The sequence below is a fragment of the Dipodomys spectabilis genome, unplaced genomic scaffold, assembly GCF_019054845.1.
Source record: "Dipodomys spectabilis isolate Male_0828 unplaced genomic scaffold, ASM1905484v1 ptg000273l, whole genome shotgun sequence".
Lineage (NCBI taxonomy): Eukaryota > Metazoa > Chordata > Mammalia > Rodentia > Heteromyidae > Dipodomys > Dipodomys spectabilis.
In genome coordinates, this window is record NW_024870950.1 from 8,135,741 (window position 1) to 8,160,883 (window position 25,143).

The following is a 25,143-nucleotide window of genomic DNA, read 5'->3' on the forward strand; positions in this document are numbered from 1 at the left end:
TTACTTAATTTTATCACTTCTATTCCTTTTCAAAGATGTTCCATTAATTGAAGGGTTAGTTTCCCTTTACTTCACTGATAGTAGTTATAGTATTTGCTTTAAATACTCTAATAATTCTGGGGCTGGGAAGGTGGCTCAGTGGTAGAGTGCTTGCCTTGCATGTATGAGGCCCTGGGTTCAATTCCTCAGCACCACATAAGCAGAAAAAGCCGGAAGTGGCACTGTGGCTCAAGTGGTAGAGTGCTAGCCCTGAGTTGAAGAGCTGAGGGACAGTGCCCAGATCCAGAGTTCAAGCCCATGACTGACCAAAAAAAAAAAAAAAAAGAATGCTTATTCTCTGAGTATGGACTCATTTAAAAAACTTGTTTGTTTCAAATCCCCCCTGGGGTAGTTTTAATAAGTTATCATTACTTTAGGTAAAGGTTTTACGGATGTCATCTGAAAGGCCAGTCTGACAGCCTAACATTCAACTATTACTACCTCTATTACTGTTTTTGGAATGACTTTATGAATGTAGATGTTCTAAACAGTTATAATATATAGATCAGTGGGCAAAGAGCAAGCTTGTGAGGAGCAGGGTGGTGAAGCATCATCTCATTTGGGTGCTTAGCTCATTGTTCCGGTGTTGAGAAGGCCTATTCTTACCTCTATGAGCCCAACACAAAGTGCATGTCTGAACATGCCTCCTCTCTCCTCATATTCCTAGTACAGTAAATGTATTTTTCAACAAGGTTAAGGAAGAATGGGCTAAAATGAAATTAGATCTGGTTATTTTAAATGGGAATAAGGTAAAATCTACCTCAAGAGGTAGGCAGGGGCAGAAATGTCTTTCCTGATGATCCAGCCAATCTTCCTCACCTCCCTTTCCAGCTGCCACAACCACAGAGGCCAGCACATCTACAAGTAACAGAATTTGCTAAAACCCAGTATTATCTTTTGGCATTATATAGCCTAAGAGATGGTGATTAAAAGAGGGAGAAGGGAGAACCATAAAACTTCTTCATCAACAAAGTAGCATTTTCATTTCAGTTGCTCCTGGGGGCAAAACAGAGCTAAAAAGAGAACTCTCAGCTTGAAAGCTTTGTGGTTATCTCTGCTACTCATTACAGTGCACCTGATTATAATCACACCTACTATAACAAGACTTAACACACCTGGTCGCAAAAGATGCACTAAGAAGAGGATTCATACATTCATCCAATCCCATTTCCTTTTCTTTATTCATGGAGTAAGCACAATTTGTAAGTTTCAGTGTGTGCATATGAGAACAAGAGAAAGGCTTTTTCATTCATATGGCTTTCTGAAGGTGACAAAAATCTTCCATAGCAACAAATTACACTTTATTTTAGTACTGGTAAGACAAGCCAGTACTGCTTTCATTGGCTAACACAGATGTGAGAAAATGGATAGTTTTCTTCTTCTTCTTCTTCTTTTTTTTTTTTTTGCTAATCAGGCACTTTGCTCCACTATACAAGAATATATTCTGTCTGTCTGTCTCAGTAAAGGATATGTGCACTTGGAAGTGAGGCACCAAAGATCAAACCCAGGTTTCTTGACTAGTAAGCATGCATCCTGTCAATGAATAACACTCCTAGCCCTGTAATTTTGTATATTTTTTCCTCCCCGCCCCTTTTCATTTTGGTGATGGTACTAGGGCTTGAACTTAGGGCTTCATGTCTAGGCAGGAGGTCTACCACTGAGTCATACCTGCAGTTCCTTTTTTGTGCAATTATTTTTGAGATAGGATCTTGATTCCTGAACAGGGGCATGACTAAAATACAACCTGTCTACTTTAGACTTGCAGTGATGGGATGTGACTGGGATGACAGGCATGTACTACTTCTCCCATTGGGACTGAGTCCCATACTTTTCTGCCCAGGCTGGCCTAGAACTTCCATCTTCCCAATCTCAGCCTCCCCTGTATATTGGGTAACAAATGTGTACCACCATACCTAGTTAATAGTTGAGAATGAGTCTCATGAACTTTTCTACCTAAATGTCCTTTCAATCTCAGCTTCTCAAGTAGCTAGGATTATAGGCATGTTTATATATTTATTTTTTAAATAATTTGATTTTAGATTTACAGAAAAGTTGTGACATTAGCACAAGTCCCTATAGTCCCCTCATCTAGTTCTCCAGTTAACAACTTATACAACAGTGATCTATTTACTACGAGTTTCATAGGTCTTAATGATAAATGAAAAACACTTTCCTAACTCCCTCTTGTACAGGAGGTCATACCCTATGGTAATTCATTTAATTATATGAATTATCAAGTGATGATCTACTTGTCTTTTATCTCCATCAGGGTTCTAGATGATACCCTGGCACCTCTAGCTGTCTAGGTGAGAGCTCCCTGCTTCTGAACAATCCTATCTCTACAGAAGTTCTTACGAACTTCTGAATTTATGAACCAGACCATTGTTTTCCATTTCCCCTTGTGTCACTATCAGTCACTGCCCCAGTACCCATTTCCTGTCATCTTCCTGGCTAACTAAACTTCAATTATTTATTTATCTATTTATTTTCAGAGCAGCAGTGTGCCAGCTAAACACATTGTCAGGTGAGCAGTAATTGTGTGAGACAGACGTTCTGGCCAGTGAAATAAAATCAGCTCTATCACTGTAGAAAACTGTTCTGGATTCCCCCCCGCCCCACCCCAAGGATATAAAAGTGCCTAAGCTGGCCTTCTCCCTCTTTTTTTTTTTTTTGGGGGGGGGGGGTTCCGGTCGTGGGGCCTGAACTCTGGGCCTGGGCGCTATCCCTCAGCTCTTCAGCTCAAGGCTAGCACTCTACCACTTGAGCCACAGCGCCACTTCCGACTTTTTTTCTTTTTGCTTATGTGGTGCTGGGGAATCGAACCTAGGGCCTCATGCATGCAAGGCAAGCCACTGAGCCACCCTCCCAGCCCCTAGGCTGGCCTTCTCTTATTTCTTACTCATTTAAACTAGTTACAGTGGCATGGTTGTTATGGTCCTACAGTCATGAGATCCAGGCCATGAAGATTATAGAAATATTGGCCCTGTTGTCACTTGTCTGCTAACCCCCACTATCTACCTACCTGTTTCTTGTGATATGAGAAAAACAAATCTTTACTTGTTTTAGCCATTGTAGTTAAGAGTTTTTATAGTTGAGTATGTTTATACCAGAAATCATTCAATACAAACAACCTGTTCAAAGCAGATAAGAAGCGAGAAAAATTCAGCTGAGGGTAATGATGAAGGAAGGGTCCATTTGGAGATCAACAGTCTTGCTACTAAGCTGAAATAGCAAGTAGGCATTTAGAGAGAAAATATAGCTGTATAGAAAAGGAAGGAGATCACTAATGAACCCATGCTTGTACAAACAGGTATCAGGAACTTGATACAGTAAAATTCTATCATGAATAAAGCCTCTCTGTGAGACAAACAACCACTCTTATAATGGCTTCCTTGACACTTGGTTAAATACGGATATGTAAGTCACAGATGAGAATTGTGGATGCCAGGAAGTGAATTATTAATGCAAACTCTGGGAATAAGTTTCCATTAGGATCAAGAAGAAAATTAATTTCGAGGTCACTCATTCTTAGCACACATATGAATATATACACTTTCTTCCTGTTCTAGTCATACACTGGGGAGAAATATAGCCAAACTGATTTGAGGAAGGAAGAAAGTGTAATATATGCAGCAATGAAAATCCATGGCCTGAACTTAGAACTAGAAAAGGAAGGCTTTTAAGTGAAGGCCTTTAGTAACTCAGCATGAACAATGAAATGAGTCAGGAAGACAAGTCACTAAAGTTCAGGCCGCAGTGACAGGGTTAATGTGCAGCAGCTAACTCACCTTGGAACCTGCTCTGCCAGGAGGGGAATGCCAGAATTCAGAGCCTCCATCTGTAAAAGTGTGCTCTGGTTTTGCTGTGGCAGTTACTGGGTGGCTTGGCCAACATATCACAGAGGAAACAGACTCTTATTGAAGATGTAAACAATACTATTTTCCTGCTAAAAAAGTTCCTGTTGACTGATTCATTTGCATAAATCTAGGCAAAAGATTTGAGCGTGCTCCAGTAAAATTAAGGCTGAAGAATAAAACCAAAGAGGTAGGAAGTTGCACATGGCAAGGGACTGACTTACCTCAGTAGCTTTCTGGCTGAGGCCCCGAAGCAGCACAACAATCACATGGATGGCAGCTCTGCGCACTTGAACATCATGGTCTGTTTTAGCCAGAGCAATCAGGCAAGCTGTCACCTAGGAGAGTGAGAAAAGTCAATAAAAATCAGTACTGCACAATTATCACTAGCCTTTCAACTGTGTTCCACTTTCTACACATTTATCAAGAGCAATGTAGCTTAGAGCGGAGTGGATCCATTTCCTCATGTTCAATTTAGAAGGTGAGAACTAGGCATAGAGCTCTTGATGCAGTATGGCTTGTCTACAAAGATAAAATCTGGTTTGGAATTCAGAAAGGATTATAGCAAGTGGGGAATATATATATATATATATATATAATATGTATTTCAAAAAAAGGTAAGGTCAGGCTGGAAATGTGGCTTAGTCATAGAGTACCTGTCTAGCATGCATGAAGCCCTGGGTTTGATTCCTCAGTACCACATAAACAGAAAAAACTGCAAGTAGCTGGGCTCTGGTGGCTCATACCTGTAATCCTAGCTACTCAGAAGGCTGAGATATGAGGATCACAGTTCAAAGCCAGCCCAGACAGGAAAGTCCATGAGATTCTTATATCCAATAAACCACTAGAAAACTGGAAGTAGTGCTATGGCTCAAGTGGTAGAGCACTAGCTTAGAGCTGAAGAGCTGAGGGACAGCACCCAGGCCCACAGTTCAAGCCCCATGACTGACAAAAAAAAAAAAAAAAGCTGCAAGTAGTGCTGTGGCTCAAGTGGTAGAGTGCAAGCCTTAATCAGAAGCAGCTCAGGACAGTGGCCAGGCCTAGAATTCAAGCCCCAGGACTGGCAAAAAAAAAAAAAGAAAAAAGAAAAAAGGTAAGGTTAAGTGTGACTGTCTCTTCAAAAGCAGGAAAAATTATCATGTGTTCTTCTGAGGGGATATATTGGAGGTAGGAAAAACAGTCTAAAACATAGCTGCTTCTGAGATCTGAGAACCATGGAGATTTCCCTAAAGAGACTTCAGAGTTCAAGGTCCGGCATGAATATGGCAGCATAATGTCCAACATAGAAATTGAGAAACAGGTAAACTGACCTTCATTGGTATGACTGACATATCCTTGTCCTACAAATCTAGCAACCACCCTCATAAAGTCAGCAGCAGCCAGTTTGAGCAATTTCTGCCTGGGCTTCTTCATTGGTGAGACAGAGCTTTCCATGCTCAGTTACTTCCAAAGACAATTCTATGCTTGAACTTAGCCAAAAGGCAGAGAAATGATTCAAAGACAATTTTATAACAGAAGAGAAAAACTAGAAATTACTTGCAAAACATGCTCGCAGTCATACTGCTAATTATTATATGTAATAAAATGAAACTTTTTTTTTTTAAAGAGAAACAGAAGTTTATTGGTTACCATGACAGAGGGGTATAGCACTGCTGTGGCCACTGAAACTGTTTCTATGTCCTGTACCATTCACCCTACCATGGCTCCTATTTAGTAAAAACAAAACAAAACAAAACAACAACAACAACAACAAAAACCCTAAAATTTCAGTACAGAAGATGATAATGACCACAAACCTCTCTGAGGCAATCATGCACTTTTGCAATGTGATCAATGGCACTAACAATCTGAAGGTTTGTCTAAATTAACTAAATTCATGTCTCATATGCTTTTGTTATTGGTTTTACTATGTGTCTGTATTTCCTAGCCATCAGTAGAAAGATTTTAACCATGATAAGAAAATATCCAGATTGTGTCTTTGGAAACATGTGTAAATACATATTATGTTTTAAGAGTGGTAAATACAGGCACAAATGAGGAAATATACTTGTGCAGAAATCTTAACTACACAGGTTGTAGTTTTCACAGCTTTCAAATAGTTGGGCATAGTTCAAAGTATCTAATTAATCAGTGATGGCAGAGAGATTAGAGGAAGAAGCCTGTTCTTAAATATAATTGCCTCTGTGCTACACTGGCATTTAATCAACTTCTATCTATTAGACAAACTTGCAGCTTGCAAGGGAAGGGAAAATCCAGAAAAGCACAACTCATTGAGGGCTGTTGTTTAGTAAGTCCCAGGAAGCTGCTTTGGCCTTGGCCTGAGACCCCTAACTCCAATGCCAGCAATGGATTTTGTGCCTTTGGTATTAACAGTTGAAGGAATTCAGCCCTAGGAGGAAACTCCTTGGGCCACCTCCAAACAGGTAACAATATAATAGCTACCTCCACTTTCAGGCTTAATATTTATAAGGTAAGAGTTGAACAAGTCAGAGCTAGGCCAGAATCCTTCTGGACACACAGAAGTTCAGCTTTATTCAATCCAATATCTAATGTACAAAAGCCAGCCCAGGGCCATGTCATGATCAGAGGTTCCCAAGTGTTGCCTGTTCCCCTTGGAGTCCTTTTACATCTGCCAATGAAGGCTTTCTGCCTAGAAGCCTGCTGGTGTCTGCCTTTGCCCCTTTGGTTCTGCCTCATTATGCTGAGCAGGCCATGCTTCTACTTCAGCTTTTAGTGCAGGCTAGCTCTGACCATCAGGCACTGATTCCATAATCAGGATATCCAAGAAGTAGCAGACTGGATGGAAAAGGGCTTTCCCTTTAAGGCCAATTCTTGAATCCTTGTGTCACCTTGAAGGTGACATTGAGGGAAGAACTGGTTCTTGTAAGCCTTGCTGGAATGGTCTCCTGCTTGCTATAGGCCATTAAATGACTTATGTGCTATCCACGAGGAGCCATTCAACGATTAGGAAGAGGCTCAAGAAGGGAAGAAGTTTGTGACCTTCTTCGACATCTCTGCCATTGAGATCAAATTCTATAAACTGTGGGATGGTTACTCATGCAAAATGTTTTTAAGGTATCCAATTTTATTATGGTATTGTGGATCTCCTCTATAGGTAAGAACAGCCTCTTCCTGTGCAGGTGAAACCCCATGCCCTGCTTGTATGTTGTTCACTTACAGGCCTTTCATTTAACATGAGATCTAGAAGGACTCAAGGCAGCTTACTTCCATCTACTCAGTCTAATAAGTCAGCATGAGCTACTGTCTCACCTCCAAGGACAAACTCAACATTGCCTTCTACCACTAAAAGCTTTGGTGAAGGACGATGTAAGATGATGAAAGGTCTTTACTAATTTATGAATTGGTGTAACATTTCCATTCTCTGTTTTTAAGTCCTCCCAAAGGGCAGAAACCTATTCTGACCTTCATGACACCAGCCCTGAGGGCCAATGTACTATTCTAATACACAATACTATGGAAGGCCTTCTCTTTACTGGTTAAATCACATGAATCATATCTACTTCTGCAAGCCATACAGACAGAAAGATGACGACTGCTCTGGCAACATTAAAGGTCAGTTTAAGCAATTTAGCACTTCGCAAGAGCCAACAGAAATAAGGAAAAACATCACTCCCCAAACAGCTGGCACACACCAAGTACAATTAGAACTATACAAATAAAGATAATAAAAATGGCAAGATTAACCAAACTGACTTTGGAAAATTCCAGGAGAGAAGGTACAGTGTTGAAGTATGTATGGAGGATGCTGGGAACTAGGTGGCTCATGCCTATAATCCTAGCTTCTCAGAAGACTGAGATCTAATGATTGTGGTTTGAAACCAGCCAGGGAAGGAAAGTCTGTGAGACTCATTTCCAAATAACCACCAGAAAACTGGAAGTGGCACTGTGGCTCACAGTGGAAAGTGGTAAAATGCTAGCTTTGAACAAAAGAGCTCAGGGACAGCGCCCAGGCCCCGAGTTCAAGCCCTATGATAGCCAAAAAAAAAAAGGGGGGGGCTCGGAAGGTGGCTCAGTGGTAGAGCGCTTGCCTTGCATGCATGAGGCCCTGGGTTCAATTCCTCAGCACCACATAAGAAAAAAGCCAGAAGTGGCGCTGTGGTTCAAGTGGTAGAGCGCTAGCCTTGAGCTGAAGAGCTGAGGGACAGCGTCCAGGCCCAGAGTTCAGGCCCCACGACCGGGCCAAAAAAAAAAAAGTATATATGGAGGAAGCATGACTTCAATTTTCCAACTTCATCTTTTTTCTCCCCTTTTTTCCCCCTCAAGTTTCCTTTGCTAACTATGGTCAATCTACTAACTTGTTTCTACTACTAAATTGGATCCCTGGTGAACTAAGAAAACTGAATTGGTTAGGTAGTCTAGCCAATAATTATTATGAGCTATGAGCTCAGCTTGTTCATTCTACCTGCCAGGAAGAAACTACGGGGACTGCTTAAGCTTCCTGGGGATGTGAGGTGGTTTCCCAGAATATCCACCAAACCCTCATCTCAAGTACTGACATATCCACAAATTGTACAAGCCTTGTCACTTAGAAAATGAAACCAACATTTGCAAAGCTGGTAATAAATTCAAATCAAGCATGAGATCAGAGGCTACAGCATTGTATGAGACCTCAAAGGCTCAGGTATATGGAAGTTTGTCATAACATTGAAAGTAGACTGCTCTGTGGACTTGACACTTGGGGTACACCTTGTATGCAGGACTAAGGACAGACTCCTCCCAATGGTGCACTTAAACTAACCTGCTTCTCCTAGAAAGAGATAAAGATGAAAGAACAAACCAAGATTTGGTTTCAAGCAATATAGCTCTTGACAAGGACAAGGAGAAATTTGAAAAAATTAATAAAACTCTATAAACAGGTTAAATCTTGGCATCAACAAAGAAGAAAAACTTGAATTCCCAGTATGAAAATTTTGGAGGGGTTGGGCCTATACTTTCTGTTCCTTCCCAACCATCCAGCACCATAAAAAAAGAACAGAATGCCCAAATCTGGGCCACCCAAGAGTGAGGAGAGCTTTCCTCAGATGCCCATATGCAACAGCTGGAGGAGGGGCAAATGCCCCAAAGCAGATCACATTAGAGGAATCTTTAGTGGCTAATTTATCCAACTTTATGTCAAAATAGACTGAGCTTCTCTCCTCGGCCTACCTATCACTTGATCATCACATCATAGCCTTCCTGATACCAAGACATGTCTAAACAGGGTCTCAGCTCATTCCTATACCCCCTTGGCCTATTGCTATAACATTGATCTGATCCCCCAGTCTACTTCATACCCTGCTGAGATTTCCTTACAGGAAGAACTGGGGTCCTTTATGTGTGTCCTCCAGCATTCCTGGCACAGAATATCACAAATGCTTCTTTGGGATTCTCTACAGGATTCTCAAAGCCAAGTTTCCTCAAAGCTGAAGTTCCTTCTCCACCAGTACACACTGGAGGTTAAGTATATCTGAGACTGCAGGCTTCAAGAGCTTTAATGAGATCTTGGAAGAATTGGCACAGAAGAAGCTGTGGTCATCTAGAATAAGTTAGACTATCGCATGGCTCTGCTCTGACTGCTTATAGGCAAGCCAAATCTGTCAAAGTCCCACCTAGACTGGCCTCCCACTTTCCCATGCCATCTCCTACTATTCTTTATACTCTTCTCTTAGCCATACGGGCCTTGCTCTCTGCAATCGAATCTGCACTTGCCTCAGGGCCTCTGTGCTTGCAGCTCCCTCTGTCTGCAATGTTCTACCCGCAGCTATCTGGATCAGACCCTTGCCTCCTTAAATCTTGTTCGAATGTCAGTCATCAGTAAGGCTTTTCTTGAGCATACAAGTCACATTTGTAACAAGGTCCCTTTGACATCCTTGTTTCACTAGATACATTTTCTGAGCAACTTACCACCCTCATGTAGTATAGATTTGTTCACTTGTTTATTGCCTACCTCTCCCCTCCAAAATGGCACTCTTGCCATGTGAATCGACCCGAACTGCCTGACTACAGTAGGCATAGCTGCAATAGTAAACCTGGCAGGCCTCCAAGCATGTCCAAACTTGTCGTCCACCCAGGGTAGCTAGTTTGGCACTATGACGAGGCAAGCGTGGGATGCTACATAAGAAGGAACATTTGAAAAGAAGAGACAGAAATTATACAGGATGGAAACACCTGGTTTTTCAAATCAGAGAGAATACTTTGCCTCCTGAAGTTTCACTGCCAAAAACAAGCTCTATTAAGGCAGGGCTACATGACCCTTCCTGCCTGTGTCTTTTCTGACATGACAACAGTCTTCAGTGTCAAGGCACAAAAGCACTCCTATAATTGAGCAGAAAACATTCCTGAGAGACAGTGTAGATGAGTGGTGAAGGGCATGAATTCTGGAACTAACTACCCACATTCCAGTCTAGTCCTGCCTTGTCTTATCTGCAAAACTGGGATGACTTAGCTTCTTGGTGCCTCAGTTCTCCGAGGTGTATCCCCTTCTTGCCTCTCTTGCCTCAGCTTTAGCTGCCAACTAGCCCCCCCCTCCACTCTTCCACTTAAGCCTTCAGGATCTTCCAGTTCTTCAAATCGGTCAGGTTGTCCCCCACCTTGGTGCATTTGCACACACTGTTCCTCCTGAAATTCCTACCCTGCCTCCCTGCCTATTTAGCTTTCACTTGTTCCCCAGGTTCAGACCTAAGGATCTCTTCCCCTAGGCATCTTTGTCAGCACTCTAACTGGACCCATCTCCTCACACCTCCTCACATGCATCCTAGCACTTATACTGATGAACTTCATTGTAAGCACAGACATTTGGGTCTGGGTCTACCACTAGATTCCTTAGGCCCAGAGGTCTAAGTGAGGTTAACAGGGTTTGTTTCTCTAGCCCCTAACAAAGGCCTGGCATACTGCAGATGTTGGGGACATTTAAAGGACACAGTTTACCTAGTTGTCATTGTTTTGCTGTTCTTCCTTATCATTGGAGCATCAGCCCCCTCCAATAACTAAGATGTTTCTTTTTTGTTGTTGTTGTTGGTCATGGGGCTTGAACTCTGGGCTTGGGCGCTATCCCTCAGCTCTTCAGCTCAAGGCGAGCACTCTACCGCATGAGACACAGTGCCACTTCCAGTTTTCTAGTGGTTTATTGGAGTTAAGAGTCTCATGGACTTTCCTGCCTGGGCTGGCTTTGAACCATGATCCTCAGATCTCAGTCTCCTGAGTAGATAGAATTACAGGCGTGAGCCACCAGCGCCCAGCTTCTAAGATATTTCTTTTTTTTTTGTCAGTCGTGGGGCTTGAACTCTGGGCCTGGGCGCTGTCCTTCAGCTCTTCAGCTCAAGGCGAGGGCTCTACCACTTGAGCTACAGCGCTACTTCTGGTTTTCTGGCGGTTTATTGGAGATAGGAGTCTCACGGTTTCTCCTGCCCGGGCTGGCTTTGAACCGCGATCCTCAGATCTCAGCCTCCTGAGTAGCTAGGATTACAGGCGTGAGCCACCAGCGCCCAGCAAAAATAATTATATTTTTAACATTTTTTTTTTTTTTTTTGTCGGTCGTGGAGCTTGAACTCTGGGCCTGGGCGCTGTCCCTCAGCTCTTCAGCTCAAAGCGAGCGCTCTACCACTTGAGCTACAGCGCCACTTCCTAAGATATTTCTTAAAGAAAGATCTGAATAAGAGAGCTGAGCACCAGTTGTTAATGCCTGTAACTGTAGCTACTTGGGAGGCTTGGAACAACATGGTTCAGAATAGCAAGCCCAGAAAACTTTTCAAGACCTCCTTCACAAATCACAGCTGGATATAGTGGTATGTATCTGTCATCCCAAGCTATCAGGGAGACTGAGATTGGGAGGATTATGGTACCAGGCCAGCCTGGCAGAATCTGGAGGTTGTGGCCAATGCTTGTGATTTCAGCATCAATGGGTAGCCTAAAGTAGGTGGATCATGATTCAGTTACATGAAAGTGAGGCCCTACCCTAAAAATAACTAGTGAAAAACAGGGCTGGAGATGTGTGGCTCAGTGGTGTTATGCATGAGACCCTGAGTTCAAACCATTTTTTTTAAAGATCTGAGACCAGTATTTTAACTTGGTACTTGATGCTTTCACTCACTGGCTACCACTCTGCCAACTGAGCCATGCCTCTAATCCTGAGTTCAAATCTTTTTTTTTTTTTGTCGGTCATGTGGCTTGAACTCTGGGCCTGGGCACTATCCCTCAGCTCTTCAGCTCAAGACTAGCGTTCTATCACTTGAGCCACAGCTCCACTTCTGGCTTTTTCTGCTTATATAGTGCTAAGGAATCAAACCCATGGCCTCATGCATGCAAGGCAAGTACTTTAGCACTGAGCCACCTTTCCAGCCCCTGAGTTCAAATCTTATTACCATCAAAAAAAGTCTAAATACAGAAAATCAGCAGGAGCTGGTAGCTCACATCTATGATCCTATCTACTCAGGAAGGAGTCTGAGATCTAGAAGACTGAACTTCAAAGCCTGTCTGGGCAGCAAAATCCATATGATTTGGAGAGTCCATTTCCAAAATAACCTGCAAAAAGTTGGGTTAGGGGTATGGTTGAAGTGGTAGAGTGCTAGCTGAACAAGCAAGCAAGACCTTATCACTGGGTATGGTGGTCATGTCTGTCATTCCAGCTACACACGAAGCTTAAGGAGAATCAATAGGGGCTAACGAATGTGAGTTATTGTAAAATAACTAAAGCAAAAAAGGGCTGGGTGTTGCTCAAGCAGTAGAGGCCTAGCAAGTGAGGCCCTGAGTTTAAACCTCCACCAAGAAGAGAGACAGAATAGGGAAATTAAAGAGACTAAAACATTATACTAAGCACACTGATTAATAGGGAGTTAAAAGTTAATAGGAAAGCATAGAGAAGATAAGTGACCAATGTTTACTATGTCCCAGGTAAGCAGAAGCAGAGCTGGAAAAAAAACAGGTCTCCTGATTTTCAATCTCAAGTTATATCCTAAGTCTAAGTAAAAACCAGCAGTAGAAGGAGGAGTTTACCATACAGTACCTCATGAACCACAGGGCCAAGCAAGAAGTCCAGGCGTTGGCATAGTTCTCCCAGGTTGGCTAAGCTGCTGGCCCTGTGTGTACTATCTGGGTCTCTTGCACCCCTCAAGAAGGTATGGATCAAAGGTTCTCGGTACTTTGAGACCATGTCCCCTGTAGAAAAAAAGAAAGAAATTAAAATTTCACTTGTCTAAAGAAGGAATAATGGAATCACTATGGCTTACTGCATGACACCTTATACTTTCAGAGGACTCACATAACCAACAAAAATTATGCTTGAGTTACTGTAATCAGTTGTAAGTCTGTAAGTTCATGAATCACACTTAGTTTCACCGTCAGGTGAACAACATACTGACAAAAAAAAGAGGAAACAGAGCTGGGAATGTGGCTTAGTGGTAGAGTGCTTGCCTAGCATGCATGAAGCCCTGGGTTCGATTCCACAGTATCACATACACAGGAAAAGCTGGAAGTTGCTCAAGTGGTAGAGTGTTAGCCTTAAGCAAAAAGAAGCTCAAGGACAGTGCCCAGACCCAGAGTTCAAGGCCCAGTACTGGCAAAAAAAAAAAAAGGAAACAAAGAAAGCCCTAGGGTGGGGGGATTTGTTGTAAAGGAAGAAGGCTCCTTGTTGGGAAGAAAGACATAGAAAAAGAAAGCAGCTTGGAAATCCCTAAGAAGGGGAAAATTGTAGACTGAAAAGGGTAAGAGCATATGAGGACCAAGCTGATGACTAATAATGTAGGGACTTAAAGTTCAAACAAATTAAAAAGAAAAGGCATACTGGGTTGGGAACGTAGCTTAGTGGTAGAATGCCAGCCTTGAGCAAAAGAAACTCAGGGACAGTGCCCAGGCCCTGAGGTTTAAGCCCCAGGACTGGCAAAAAAAAAAAAGGTATATTAACTTCTAGGCAGACACACACACACACACACACACACACACACACACACACACTGCTGAGGATAAAAAATGTATATTAACTTCTAGGCAGACACACACACACACACACACACACACACACTACACACACACACACACACACACACACACACACACACACACACACACACACACACACACACACTGCTGAGGATCAAACCTAGGACCCTGCTGAGTGCTGGTGGCTCACGCCTGTAATCCTAGCTACTCAGGAGGCTGAGATCTGAGGATCGGGAATCAAAGCCAGCCCGGGCAAGAAAGTCCGTGAAACTCTTATCTCCAAGTTACCACCAGAAAACCGGAAGTGGTGCTGTAGCTCAAGTGGTAGAGCGTTAGCCTTGAGCTGAAGAGCTGAGGGACAGTGCTCAGGCCCAGAGTTCAAGGCCCATGACCAAAGAAAAAAACCCAAAAAACCTAGGACCTTGTACATGTATTTATTTATTTATTTACTTTTGGGTCCGGTCGTGAGGCCTGAACTCTGGGCCTAGGTGCTATCCCTCAGCTCTTCAGCTCAAGGCTAGCGCTCTACCACTTGAGCCACAGAGCCACTTCCGGCTTTTTTCTTTTTGCTTATGTGGTGCTGAGGAATTGAACCCAGGGCCTCATGCATGCAAGGCACATGATCTACCACTGATCTACATGACCAGCCTAATTTATTAGTTTTTCAAATATTTATCAAATATGTACTTTATGCAGATACTGGTTTAGGCACTGGGACCAATCAGAAGTGAGAAAAGCATTGTTCCTATGCTATGTCACTCAAAACCTATCTGAAAACAAATCACAATAAAAACAACAACAATTTAAAAAAAAAAAAAAAACCCTACTGGGCTGGGAAGGTGGCTCAGTGGTAGAGTGCTTGCCTTGCATGCATGAGATCCTGGGTTTGATTCCTCAGAACCACATAAGCAGAAGAAAAAAAGCCGGAAGTGAAGCTGTGGCTCAAGTAGTAGAGCTCTAGTTTTGAGCTGAAGAGCTGAGGGACAGCGCCCAGGCCCAGAGTTCAGGCCACATGACTGACCAAACCCCCCCAAAAAAACAACAACAACAACAACCAAAAAACCCTACTGACCAAACAATGACAATGGAGGGAAATGTGCCAAAACAGTGACACAGAGATGCTTTTATCAGTAATGCTGATCTGGTTACTATTCTACTAACAACAGTGCCAGATTATCTTATTCACCAAGCTCCCAAAGTGTTTCCTTTCTGACCTTTCTCCATTACTCTTAGTCAGGTGAGTTACTATTCATTCCTCATTTACTTCCATAAGAGATTTGAGACAACTTCTAATAAGTACTACTGAAAGCATAGATCATTAAAATAAATGAAAAGAAATAAGTGAAAAGAGAACAGCCACCCTAGGCTAATAAGGGTGGTTATTGCAAATGAACTCAAATTTTAGTTTAGTGATTGATTTCTGGTAGCTAAGGCAAAAAAGAAACAGAAAACACAGCTGTCAGCTGTGGCTCATACCTGTAATAATGGCTCCTCTATCAATCTATGTCTCTATGTCTAACAATGGAAAACACCAGAAAACCTAGATTTGCCAATACAAAAGAACATTGATGGTATGTATATTTTAAATGACTTGAAAGTCAATTCTATCTATGTATGGAGGTACACACCTATAATCTTAGCACAGGGGAAGTAGAGGCAGGAAGATTATGAGTTTGAGGCCAGTCTAGGATACAAAGAGAGTTCAAAGCCATTATAGAAAAATATGGAGATTATATTTCCAAAGAAAGAAAGAAGGAAAGGAAGAAAGAAAGGAAAACGGAAAGGAAAGGAAGATAGAAAAAAAGAACAAAAGAAAGAAAGAAAGAAGGAAAGGAAGGAAGGAAGATAGAAGAAAGAGAGAAAGAGAGGTGTTGGGAACATGACTCAGTGGTAGAGTGCTTGCCTTGCATGCATGAGGCCCTGGGTTCAATTCCTCAACACCATATAAGCAGAAAAAGCCAGAAGTGGCATTGTGGCTCAAGCAGTAGAGCACTAGTCTTGAGCTGAAGAGCTGAGGGACAGCGCCGAGCCCAGAGTTCAAGCCCTCTGACTGGCAAACAAACAAACAAAACAAACTTTTTTTGTAAAGTTCAGCCCAAACCTGTTCCACTCTGTATTTCATTTCCTCTCATGAGTCAGACTGAAGTAGAGGGGCTGGGAAGGTGGCTCAGTGGTAGAGTGCTTGCCTTGCATGCATGAGGCCCTGGGTTCAATTCCTCAGCACCACATAAGCAGAAAAAGCTGGAAGTGGTGCTGTGGCTCAAGCGGTAGAGCACTAGTCTTGAGCTGAAAAGCTGAGGGACAGCACCCAGGCCCAGAATTCAGGTCCCACAACTGACCCCCTCCCCCAAATAAAATAAAAAAACCCAATAGATTGAAGTAGAAATAGAGAACTAAAATATTTTTCTCTAAATCTTTGAGTCTAAATCATATCATTCCGGGCTCCAGGATCTCAACTATACTGTTTAAATCCCCTCTGTAATCTAACTAGTAAGCATGTTCTTCCTTTTTCCAGGACTGTACTCCTTGTACTTTCAGATATTTTTGGGGCAGGAAAAAAGGAGCAGAGGTGTAAAATGGTCAAGAATCCATGATATACATCACTTCACTAAATCAGTGACTTACAAAAGGGCATCAAATCAACTATTTTCCCTCTCATTTTAGGTCCCCACGTGTTTGAGAAATGAAGGATGCAGATCCCAGGGATGGCACCAGGCAGAACCACATGCCCCCAGCAACCCAGTCAATAAGGAAACAGGAGACACACATCGATCTGACTGCAAGTACCTTTTTTGTCCTCACTATCGTCTATTCAGTTTTCCTGCATTTCAGGACCTAGAATTCTCCTTTAGTTCATAAAGAATAGCAGTAGCAGAATGAATAGCTTTTTGTAACATTTTATAAATACAATTTACTGCCATATGTGGGCCCGAGTCAACAGAGACTATAATTTCTGTCAAGGTTAGAAGAAAATGAGATTGATAGGCAGATCTTGACAGGCAGGATTTCCTCCTCAAAAGCCATTTAGAGAATTAAATAATTCAAATGCTTTTTTTTTTTTTTTTGGTCATCATGGGACCTGAACTCTGGGCCTGGGCGCTGTCCCTCAGCTCTTCAGCTCAAAGCTAGCGCTCTACCACTTGAACCACAGTGCCACTTCTGGCTTTTTCTACTTAATTGGTGCTGAGGAATCAAACCCAGGGCCTCATGCATGCAAGGCAAGCACTCTACCACTGAGCACCTTCCCAGCCCAAATGCAATTAATTTTTAATAAAATCCATCATTAAAAAGTTCATAAGTAAGGCTGGGAGGCTGGGAAGCTGCTCAGTGGTAGAGTGCTTGCCTTGCATTGCATGAGGCCCTGGGTTTGATTCCTCAGCACCAAATAAGTAGAAAAAGCCAGAAGTGGCACTGTGGCTCAAGGGGTAGAGCGCTAGCCTTGAGCTGAAGAGCTGAGGGACAGCGTCCAGGCCCTGAGTTTGGGCCCCACAACAACAACAAAAAAAGTTCATAGGTAAATTTCGAGTTATTAACAATTATATTTCAGCCTTGAATGCTCCCTGCAGCTCAGGACATCTTCTTTTTTTTTACTTCAGTGTCCCTCCTTCACACAGCTGTTTATGAACAGGAGGGTAATGTTAGTTAAAATAAAATATGCAGGTACACTGAAGCCCAGACATAAGATGCCGTGGAATGAAATAATTCTGTGTGCATTTGAAGCCTCTTTCTCTGCTAAGGATTTGTGTGCCCATCATCTTGCTTGAGACACTGCAGAATTTGCAGTACGTATAAAAACAACAGTCAATCTCTTAGCAAGGCTGATCCCAGGTCACACAGCTATGACAAGGCCAAATCTCCAAATTAGGCCCCTGTCCCCAGGCAGAGTGCTCTTCCCACTGCCACCAGGACGTTTACTTGGCTCTCCATTAAGAACAGCAGGAACTTCCGTTCTAAAACAAAGGGTGCAAATGTGGCCAAGTGATCACAAACACACTGCTTGACATTTCACGGTCCTTGCAATTTTCATATTTCTTTGCTTAAGTTTATAAGGCATGGACAGAAGAGAAGCCAGTGACTTCATATAGGGCACAATGGGAAAGAGTGTGTCTGGTCCAGGGCAAACACAATTGTCACTTAATAGCTGTGCTAAGAACTAGGATCCTGTTCATCTTAGCCTGCAGAAAAGAAAAAAAAAATCTTATTTTCAAAAGTCTGAATATATCTACCTCCTTCTTACTTTCAGAAACCCAATACTTCCGATTTCCTAACTTAATTGTAGGAGGTGAGTAATAAATGGTGGTGAACCCCATCAAAATGCACTAGAGAACTATAGAGCATTCCCGTAAAGCCACCCTGTCTTGATGGGGCTTGCCAGGCAGGGAGGTGGTGACAGTCACTGGGCAGGAATGCTGGGGAGTCCCTGGATAGGTTCCCCTTACTGTATCTATCTACATGTTAGCACTTAACTTTTTTCCTTATGGCTAACTTCATCTACTGCTTTTGCTTCTTTTTTTTTTTTTTTTTTGGGTCCAGTTGTGGAGCCTGAACTCTGGGCCTGGGCGCTGTTCCTCAGCTCTTCAGCTCAAGGCTAGCGCTCTACCACTTGAGCCACAGCGCCACTTCCGGCTTTTTTCTTTTTGCTTATGTGGTGCTGAGGAATCGAACCCAGGGCCTCATGCATGCAAGGCAAGCGCTCTACCATTGAGTCACCTTCCCAGCCCCTATTATTATTATTATTACTTTTATTTTTGTCAGTCATAGGGCTTGATCTCAGGGCATAGATGCTGTCTCTGATCTCTGCTCAAGGCTAGTGCTCTATCACTTTGAGACTCAACTCCACTTCTGGTTTTCTGGTGGTTAATTGGAGATAAGTGTCTTACAAACTTTCTTGCCTGTGCTGGCTTTGAACCATGATCCTCAGATCTCAGCCTCCTGAATAGCCAGGAGCATGAGCCACTGGTCCCTGGCTTGCTTTTGGTTTATAATTCACACTTTTTTTTAAGTTAACAGTTCCAAGAGGTTATTCTGAATTACCAGTAAGTTAGCAAAGATTTCAAGGGCTCTTAGCCTTCTCTTTCCTGACTTTAGTTCATTACCTTATTACTATGACATAGACCACATAAACAAGAATGAGTTAGTGTAAATTACATGTAGACTTTGACAAAATTCCTATGAGACAAGATATTAAACTAAAACCACCTTTTAGGGGTAACATTGTCCTAAAAGAAATGTACTAATTACCTGGCTTATGTAACTGTAATCCTCTGTATGTTACTTTTATAGTAACACTTTAAAACAAAACAAAACCACCCTTGTCAGTGGGACTATTGTTGATATGAATAACCAGAAAAATGTTTTGAAGACACAGAGAACTTCTTTTTTGTTGTTGTTGGTCATTAGGCTTGAACTGTGGGCCTGAGTGCTGTCTCTCAGCTCTTCAGGTTAAGGCTAGTGTTCTACCACTTGAGCTACAGCATCACTTTTGGTTTTCTGGTGATTTATTGGAGTTAAGAGTCTCACACACTTTCCTGCCTGGGCTGGCTTTGAACGGTGATCCTCAGATATCAGCCACCTGAGTAGGTAGGATTACAGGCATGAGCCACCAGTACCCGACTGACACAGAGAACTTCTTGCCTACAAATGTCTCAAACTGGGGCTGGGAATGTGGCTTAGTGGTAGAGTGCTTGCCAGCATGCATGAAGCCCTGGGTTCAATTCCGCAATACCACAGAAACAGAAAAAGCTGGAAGTAACACTGTGGGCTCATGTGGTAGAGTACTAGCCTTGAGCAAAAGAAGCTCATCGACAGTGCCTAGGCCTTGGATTCAAGCCCTAGGACTGGCAAAAACAATCAAACAAATGTTTCAAACTGTACTGTCTCAGGCTCCATTAATTAAAAATGCAAAATTATCATAGGAAGGGCTGTAAGAGCCTGTCATCTATTCTTTAGTAAATATTAATATACCTGTTACCTGCTTTTCAGAAGCTAGAAAACAATGAGAGATTTGAAGGTAGGACATTTTTGAAATGATTACTTTCTGGTGATGCTCAAATCTAGGTAAGAAGAAAAGGGTGGGGAAAGGATGAAGTAGAGTTACAGATTCTACTGTACACTTGAGCTTTTAAAAGATGTTTCCTTTCCATCTCCACAGATAACACAGTAGTGTGTAAATAAGGCTCATAGATAAACATCTTTTAGAGTAAAACAGTGTACAGGAAATGCTTTGTATCCATGGATTTTTGCAATCCAGTGAACTTAAGTAAAGAGAGATGCCAAGACTTCTGTAGTTACGTATTAACAAAGTTATTCATCCCATCTCAACAGTTCATTGAACTCCAAGATGGGTTTCACTGGTGTATAAGCTTTTAGTTTACACAGTCACTCTACAAGAAAATTTTCATTAACTCTCTGTACTAACTAGACAAACAGATTAGTTCTTTGAAAAAGTGTGTGCCAGGCAGGAACATACTCCAGAAACTTTCTTCAAGGATGCAATTAAAGTTCAGAAACGTAACGAGAAAGGAAGGATCCAGGCTTATAGCAAGTTATTTTAAAAGATGGAAGAAAAAAATCTAGTATTTTTAAATTTTGAAAAAGATTCTGCAATTCTGAAATGATTACAGTATGAAAACCATTTAGGGAGATGGGCACTGATGATGCATACCCAGAATCCTAGCAATTCAGGAGGTTGAGACTTGGAGCATCACAGTTTAAAGCCAGAAGGGGGCAGAAAAGTCTGCTAGACTCCATCTCCAAAATAACTAGCAAAGAACAAGGCTGGAGGTGTGGCTCAAGTGGTAGAGGACCAGCCAAACAAAAATGAAGGCTTGAGTTCAAACTGTGCAACTTATAATTTTTAGTAAAAACAAAAACAAAACTGCAACATCTACTCAAATCTATTTAAAGAGATCTACTTTTAAAAGCAGGATATAAAGCTTGATTTGGGAAGAGAAAAGGCCTTACAAATTATTTTAAAAGATGAGTAGTTTGTTTGAGAAAGCTATTCAAACTGACTGAGAAAAATCTATGTAACTGGAGAAATATTCTAGGTTCTCAAATTGAAACCGTAATAGTGTTAAGCTATCATTATCCCAGACTGTATTTTTTTTTTTAATTCAAACAATGTCAATCAAAATCCTAATAGAGGCTGGGCACTGGTGGCTTGCCTGTAGTACTATCTACTCAGGAGGCTGAGATCTGAAGATTATTGTGCAAAGCCAGCCTAGGCAGGAAAGTCTGGTCTGTCAGACTCTGATCTCTAATGAGCCACTAAAAAGACAGAAGTGAGGTCGGGTGGGTGCCAGTGGTTCACACTTGTATCCTAGCTACTCAGGAAGGAAAGTCCGTGAGACTCTTTTTTTTGTTTTTTTGATAGGTCATAGGGTTTGAACTCTGGGCCTGGGAGCTGACCCTCAGCTCTTCAGCTCAGGGCTAGTGCTCTATCACTTGAGCCACAGTGCCACTTCTGGTTTTCTGAGTGGTTTATTGGAGATAAGAGTCTCATAGAGTTTCCTGCCCAGGCAGGCTTGAACTGCAATCCTCAGATCTCAGCCTCCTAAGTAGCTAGGATTACAGGTGTAAGCCACTGACACCTAGCCCGTGAGACTCTTATCTTCAATAAACCACCAGAAAAGTGGAAGTGGCTCTGTGATTCAAGTTGCAGAGTGCTAGCCTTGAGCTGAAGAGCTGAGGGACAGTGCCCAGGCCCAAGAGTTTAAGACTCATGACCAACCAAAAAAAAAAAAGAAAGAAAAAGAAAAAAAAAAATCTTTGAAAGACTTTTAAGTGATTTAACACTTAACAATAAAGCTACAGTAATCAAAATAGTGTAATGGTGGTTAAGTACAAACGTGTAAATAAATAGAACAGAATAAATCTACAAGTAGACCATTTGCATATAACCAATTCAATGAGGAATGGTAAGTAATCTTTGCAACAAATAGTGGTAGAACAACTGTATATCCACAAAGAAAAAAAAATAGATATATTTCAACCCTAACCAGATACAAAGTTTAAGTTGAAGCTGGGTACTGGTGGTTCATATCTATAATCCTAGCTATTTAGGAGGCTTGAACTCTGGGCCTGGGCGCTGTCCCTCAGCTCTTCAGCTTAAGGCTAGCACTCTACCACTTAAGCCACAGCATCACTTCTGGTTTTCTGGTGATTATTGGAGATAAGAGTCTCACAGACTTTCCTGCCTAGGTTGTTTGAAAAAAAAAAAAAAAAGAAAGTTGCGATGGGTCATAGACATAAATATAAAAGGTAAAAAAAATTTAAGTTCTAGAGGGAAAAGTGGGAAGAAATTATCACAAGTTTAGGTTAAATAAAAAGTTCTCAGGCAACAGAAAACATGTTCTACTAAAATATTTAAAAGTTTGCAGTGGAAGAATGGCTCAGCAGTAGAGTGCCTGCCTAGCAAGCACAGACTGAGTCAAACCCCAGTATTGCCCAAGCGTTATAAATTGGACTTTATAGAAACGAATGTCCTGGGGCTGGAAGGTGGCTCAGAGGTAGAGTGCTTGCCTTGCATGCCCGAGGCCCGGGGTTCGATTCCTTAGCACCACATAAACAAAAAGAAAAAGCCGGAAGTGGTGCTGTGGCTCAAGTGGTAGAGCGCTAGCCTTGAACTGAAGAGCTGAGGGACAGTGCCCAGGCCCAGAGTTCAGGCCCACGACCAGACCCCTCCCCCCCCCCCAAAAAAAAGAAACAAATGTCCTGAGTAGCAACGTGAAGGTGAAAAAAGAAGAGAATCTACAAGAGTGCTGGACTTCAACCTTGACATACCAGTGGTAGGGGAAGGACCAGCAAACAAAACTGAAGAGTAACCATGAGGTAGGAGACAAATTAGGTAAATTTATTGTCTAGGAGGCCTGAAGAGGGAGTTGTTTCAAAAAGGAAGTAGTCAAACCAAATGCTATTGTTTTCGAGAGTAGTTTCCATTGTGGTTGGTTAAATTAATAGATATGAGGGCTGTGTTCAATTCTGCTTTGCTTTCTAACAAAATAAAGAAAGGTGATGCTGGTCCAACCGAGATTTGGAGTGGCATTTGCTCTTCTCAGGAAAAATGATAGATTTTCTAAAATCAAATTATGGGCTTTATCTTGGAACTAGACTAGAAGTTAGAGACTTGCATATGGGTTTACTCATTGCTTGAAGAAACTCAAAGAGGCAAAGTGATTGACAGCCTAAAACATAAAAATCAGGCAGATGATAGATAAGGGAAAGGGTTAGATTACAAGGTCTTGCAAGTTCCAACAGTTAGAAATACACCCTAAAACCTAAGACTCACTCTTTTCCTGGAATATGGAGTAATTTAAGAAAAGACACTTTTCAACCTAGAAGTGTAAACTGCTTTGCCTCAGGATTCCCTGAGGTAATTTGATCTGCCATGACACATTTCCACAAAGATGTGAGATTCAGTTCTCTCCCCTCAGTCTTCATACAAAGCATTGCTTCCTGATCTTTCCCATATGTAAACTGACCCAAAAGAGCAACATGACTATGGCTTTCTGTTTCTGCTCTGAATATTAAAAGTCTTACCTAGAAAAAACTGGAACTTGTTTCAGCTTGATTAGAAAATGACATTCTGCCTCTAAAAATAACAAATGCTGTTCTTTGTACTCCATGATGATACTACCAGACCTAAGTTGTTCTTTCAGAGCAGCAAAATGTTCTCACTGAGTCATGGATGTAACCATCCATCCTTTGGTCCCTCCCTCTGGCCATCTGTCAACCCACATCCTCTGACAGGTTCTTGATTCAACCTTGGAGGCAAAGGTACAAGCACATTATGGAGATGGCTGGCCAGGCTTAGGAGTTCAGTCTGAAGACACAGAAATAAGTTTTCTCTTGGAGACATGAGCAGTGTTACTCACTGGTGCATATTTCAGTAGGACATCAACACTGAACAGAAACACTTAAAAGCATGCATATACACTGACCCAGTAAATAACTATCTGGGTTTTTATTTTTCATTTGATTGATTGATTGATTGATTTAGGTCAGTTGTGAGGCTTGAACTCTGGGACTGGGTGCTGTCCCTCAGCTCTTCAGCTCAAGGTTAGCATTCTACCATGTGAGCCACAGTGCCACTTCTGTTTTTCTGGTAGTTTACTGGAGATAAGAGTCTCACAGACTTTCCTGCCTGGGCTGGCTTTGAACTGTGATCCTCAGATCTCAGCCTCCTGAAAAGCTAGGATTATGGGGCGTGAACCACCGGCACCCAGCTTATTTTTTTAATTTTTTTTTTTGGGTGGTCGCAGGGCTTGAACTCTGGGCTTGGGCGCTGTCCCTGTGCTCTTCAGCTCAAGGCGAGTGCTCTACCGCTTGAGCCACAACACCACTTCTGGTTTTCTGGTGGTTTATTGGAGATAAGAGTTTCACGGACTTTCCTGCCTGGGCTGGCTTTGAACCGTGATCCTCAGATCTCAGCCTCCTTAGTAGGTAGGATTACAGGCGTGAACCACCAGCGCCCGACATTTTTTTTTTTTTTTTAACTGTATTTTTTTTCTGTTCTTTTTTGGTACTGGGGATTGAACCCAGGATGTTGCAGTTGCTAGGCAAGCCCTTTGTCACTGAGCTATATCAGTCCCCCAGTAACTACATGGTAGAAACTAATCCCAAGGAAAGAATCAAAGGAAGGTTACTTGAAAGAATAATAAGTAGCATTCTTTTCACAATAAGTAAGAGTCTGACAACACTGCCAACGGCCTTAAACAGTAATATCTTACAAGAGGATAACTGAATGAAATTATGGTAAAATTGGGATTATTGATTATAGACAATAACTAATGACACAGCAAAGTTTCCATAAATCAGGCAAAGCAGCACATAAAAAATTGTAATCCTAGCTACTTAGGAAACTGAGGCAGGAGGATTTTTTTTTTAGGAGTTTAAGGTCAGCCTGAAGACCAGGAATGTGGCTCAAGTTGTAGAGGGCTTACAAGAACAAGGCTTTCAGTTTAATCCTAAGTACTGCCCCTTCCTCAACAAAAAAGGCCACCCTCCCCCACGGTATAACCCCTGTTTTCACTGTGTTTGTTGTTGGTATAATTTGGGGAGGGGAAGGGAAAAAACAAATTGTTTGAATAGGGATACAGGTGGACCCATTGCAACAATGAGATGTACAGGACGTTATGTCACACTTGGGGGGGGAACATGGCGGGTGGGGGAGATGGGGAGGGATGGTAAGGGGAAACAAAGGAGGAGGCAACAATGCTTGATAAGAAATGTACTCATTACCTTGCTCATGTAATTGTAACCCCTCTGTATGGTATTTTCACAATTAAAAATAAAATCTTGTTTTCTTGGGAAAAAA

The 25,143-nt window shown here is 42.0% G+C and overlaps 1 protein-coding gene across 3 annotated transcripts in view; it reads right to left on the reverse strand.

Moving 5' to 3' along the window:
* Positions 1-25,143, reverse strand: part of Tango6 (transport and golgi organization 6 homolog) — a 144,497-nt gene that overhangs the window by 17,393 nt on the left and 101,961 nt on the right. For all 3 annotated transcript variants that reach the window (XM_042700644.1, XM_042700645.1, XM_042700643.1), the window contains exons 16-17: positions 12,895-13,046; positions 4,118-4,231 (exon numbers count right to left, since the gene is read on the reverse strand). In XM_042700644.1, the coding sequence (XP_042556578.1) occupies positions 4,118-4,231; positions 12,895-13,046 (266 nt within the window). The remainder of the gene's footprint in view (positions 1-4,117; positions 4,232-12,894; positions 13,047-25,143) is intronic.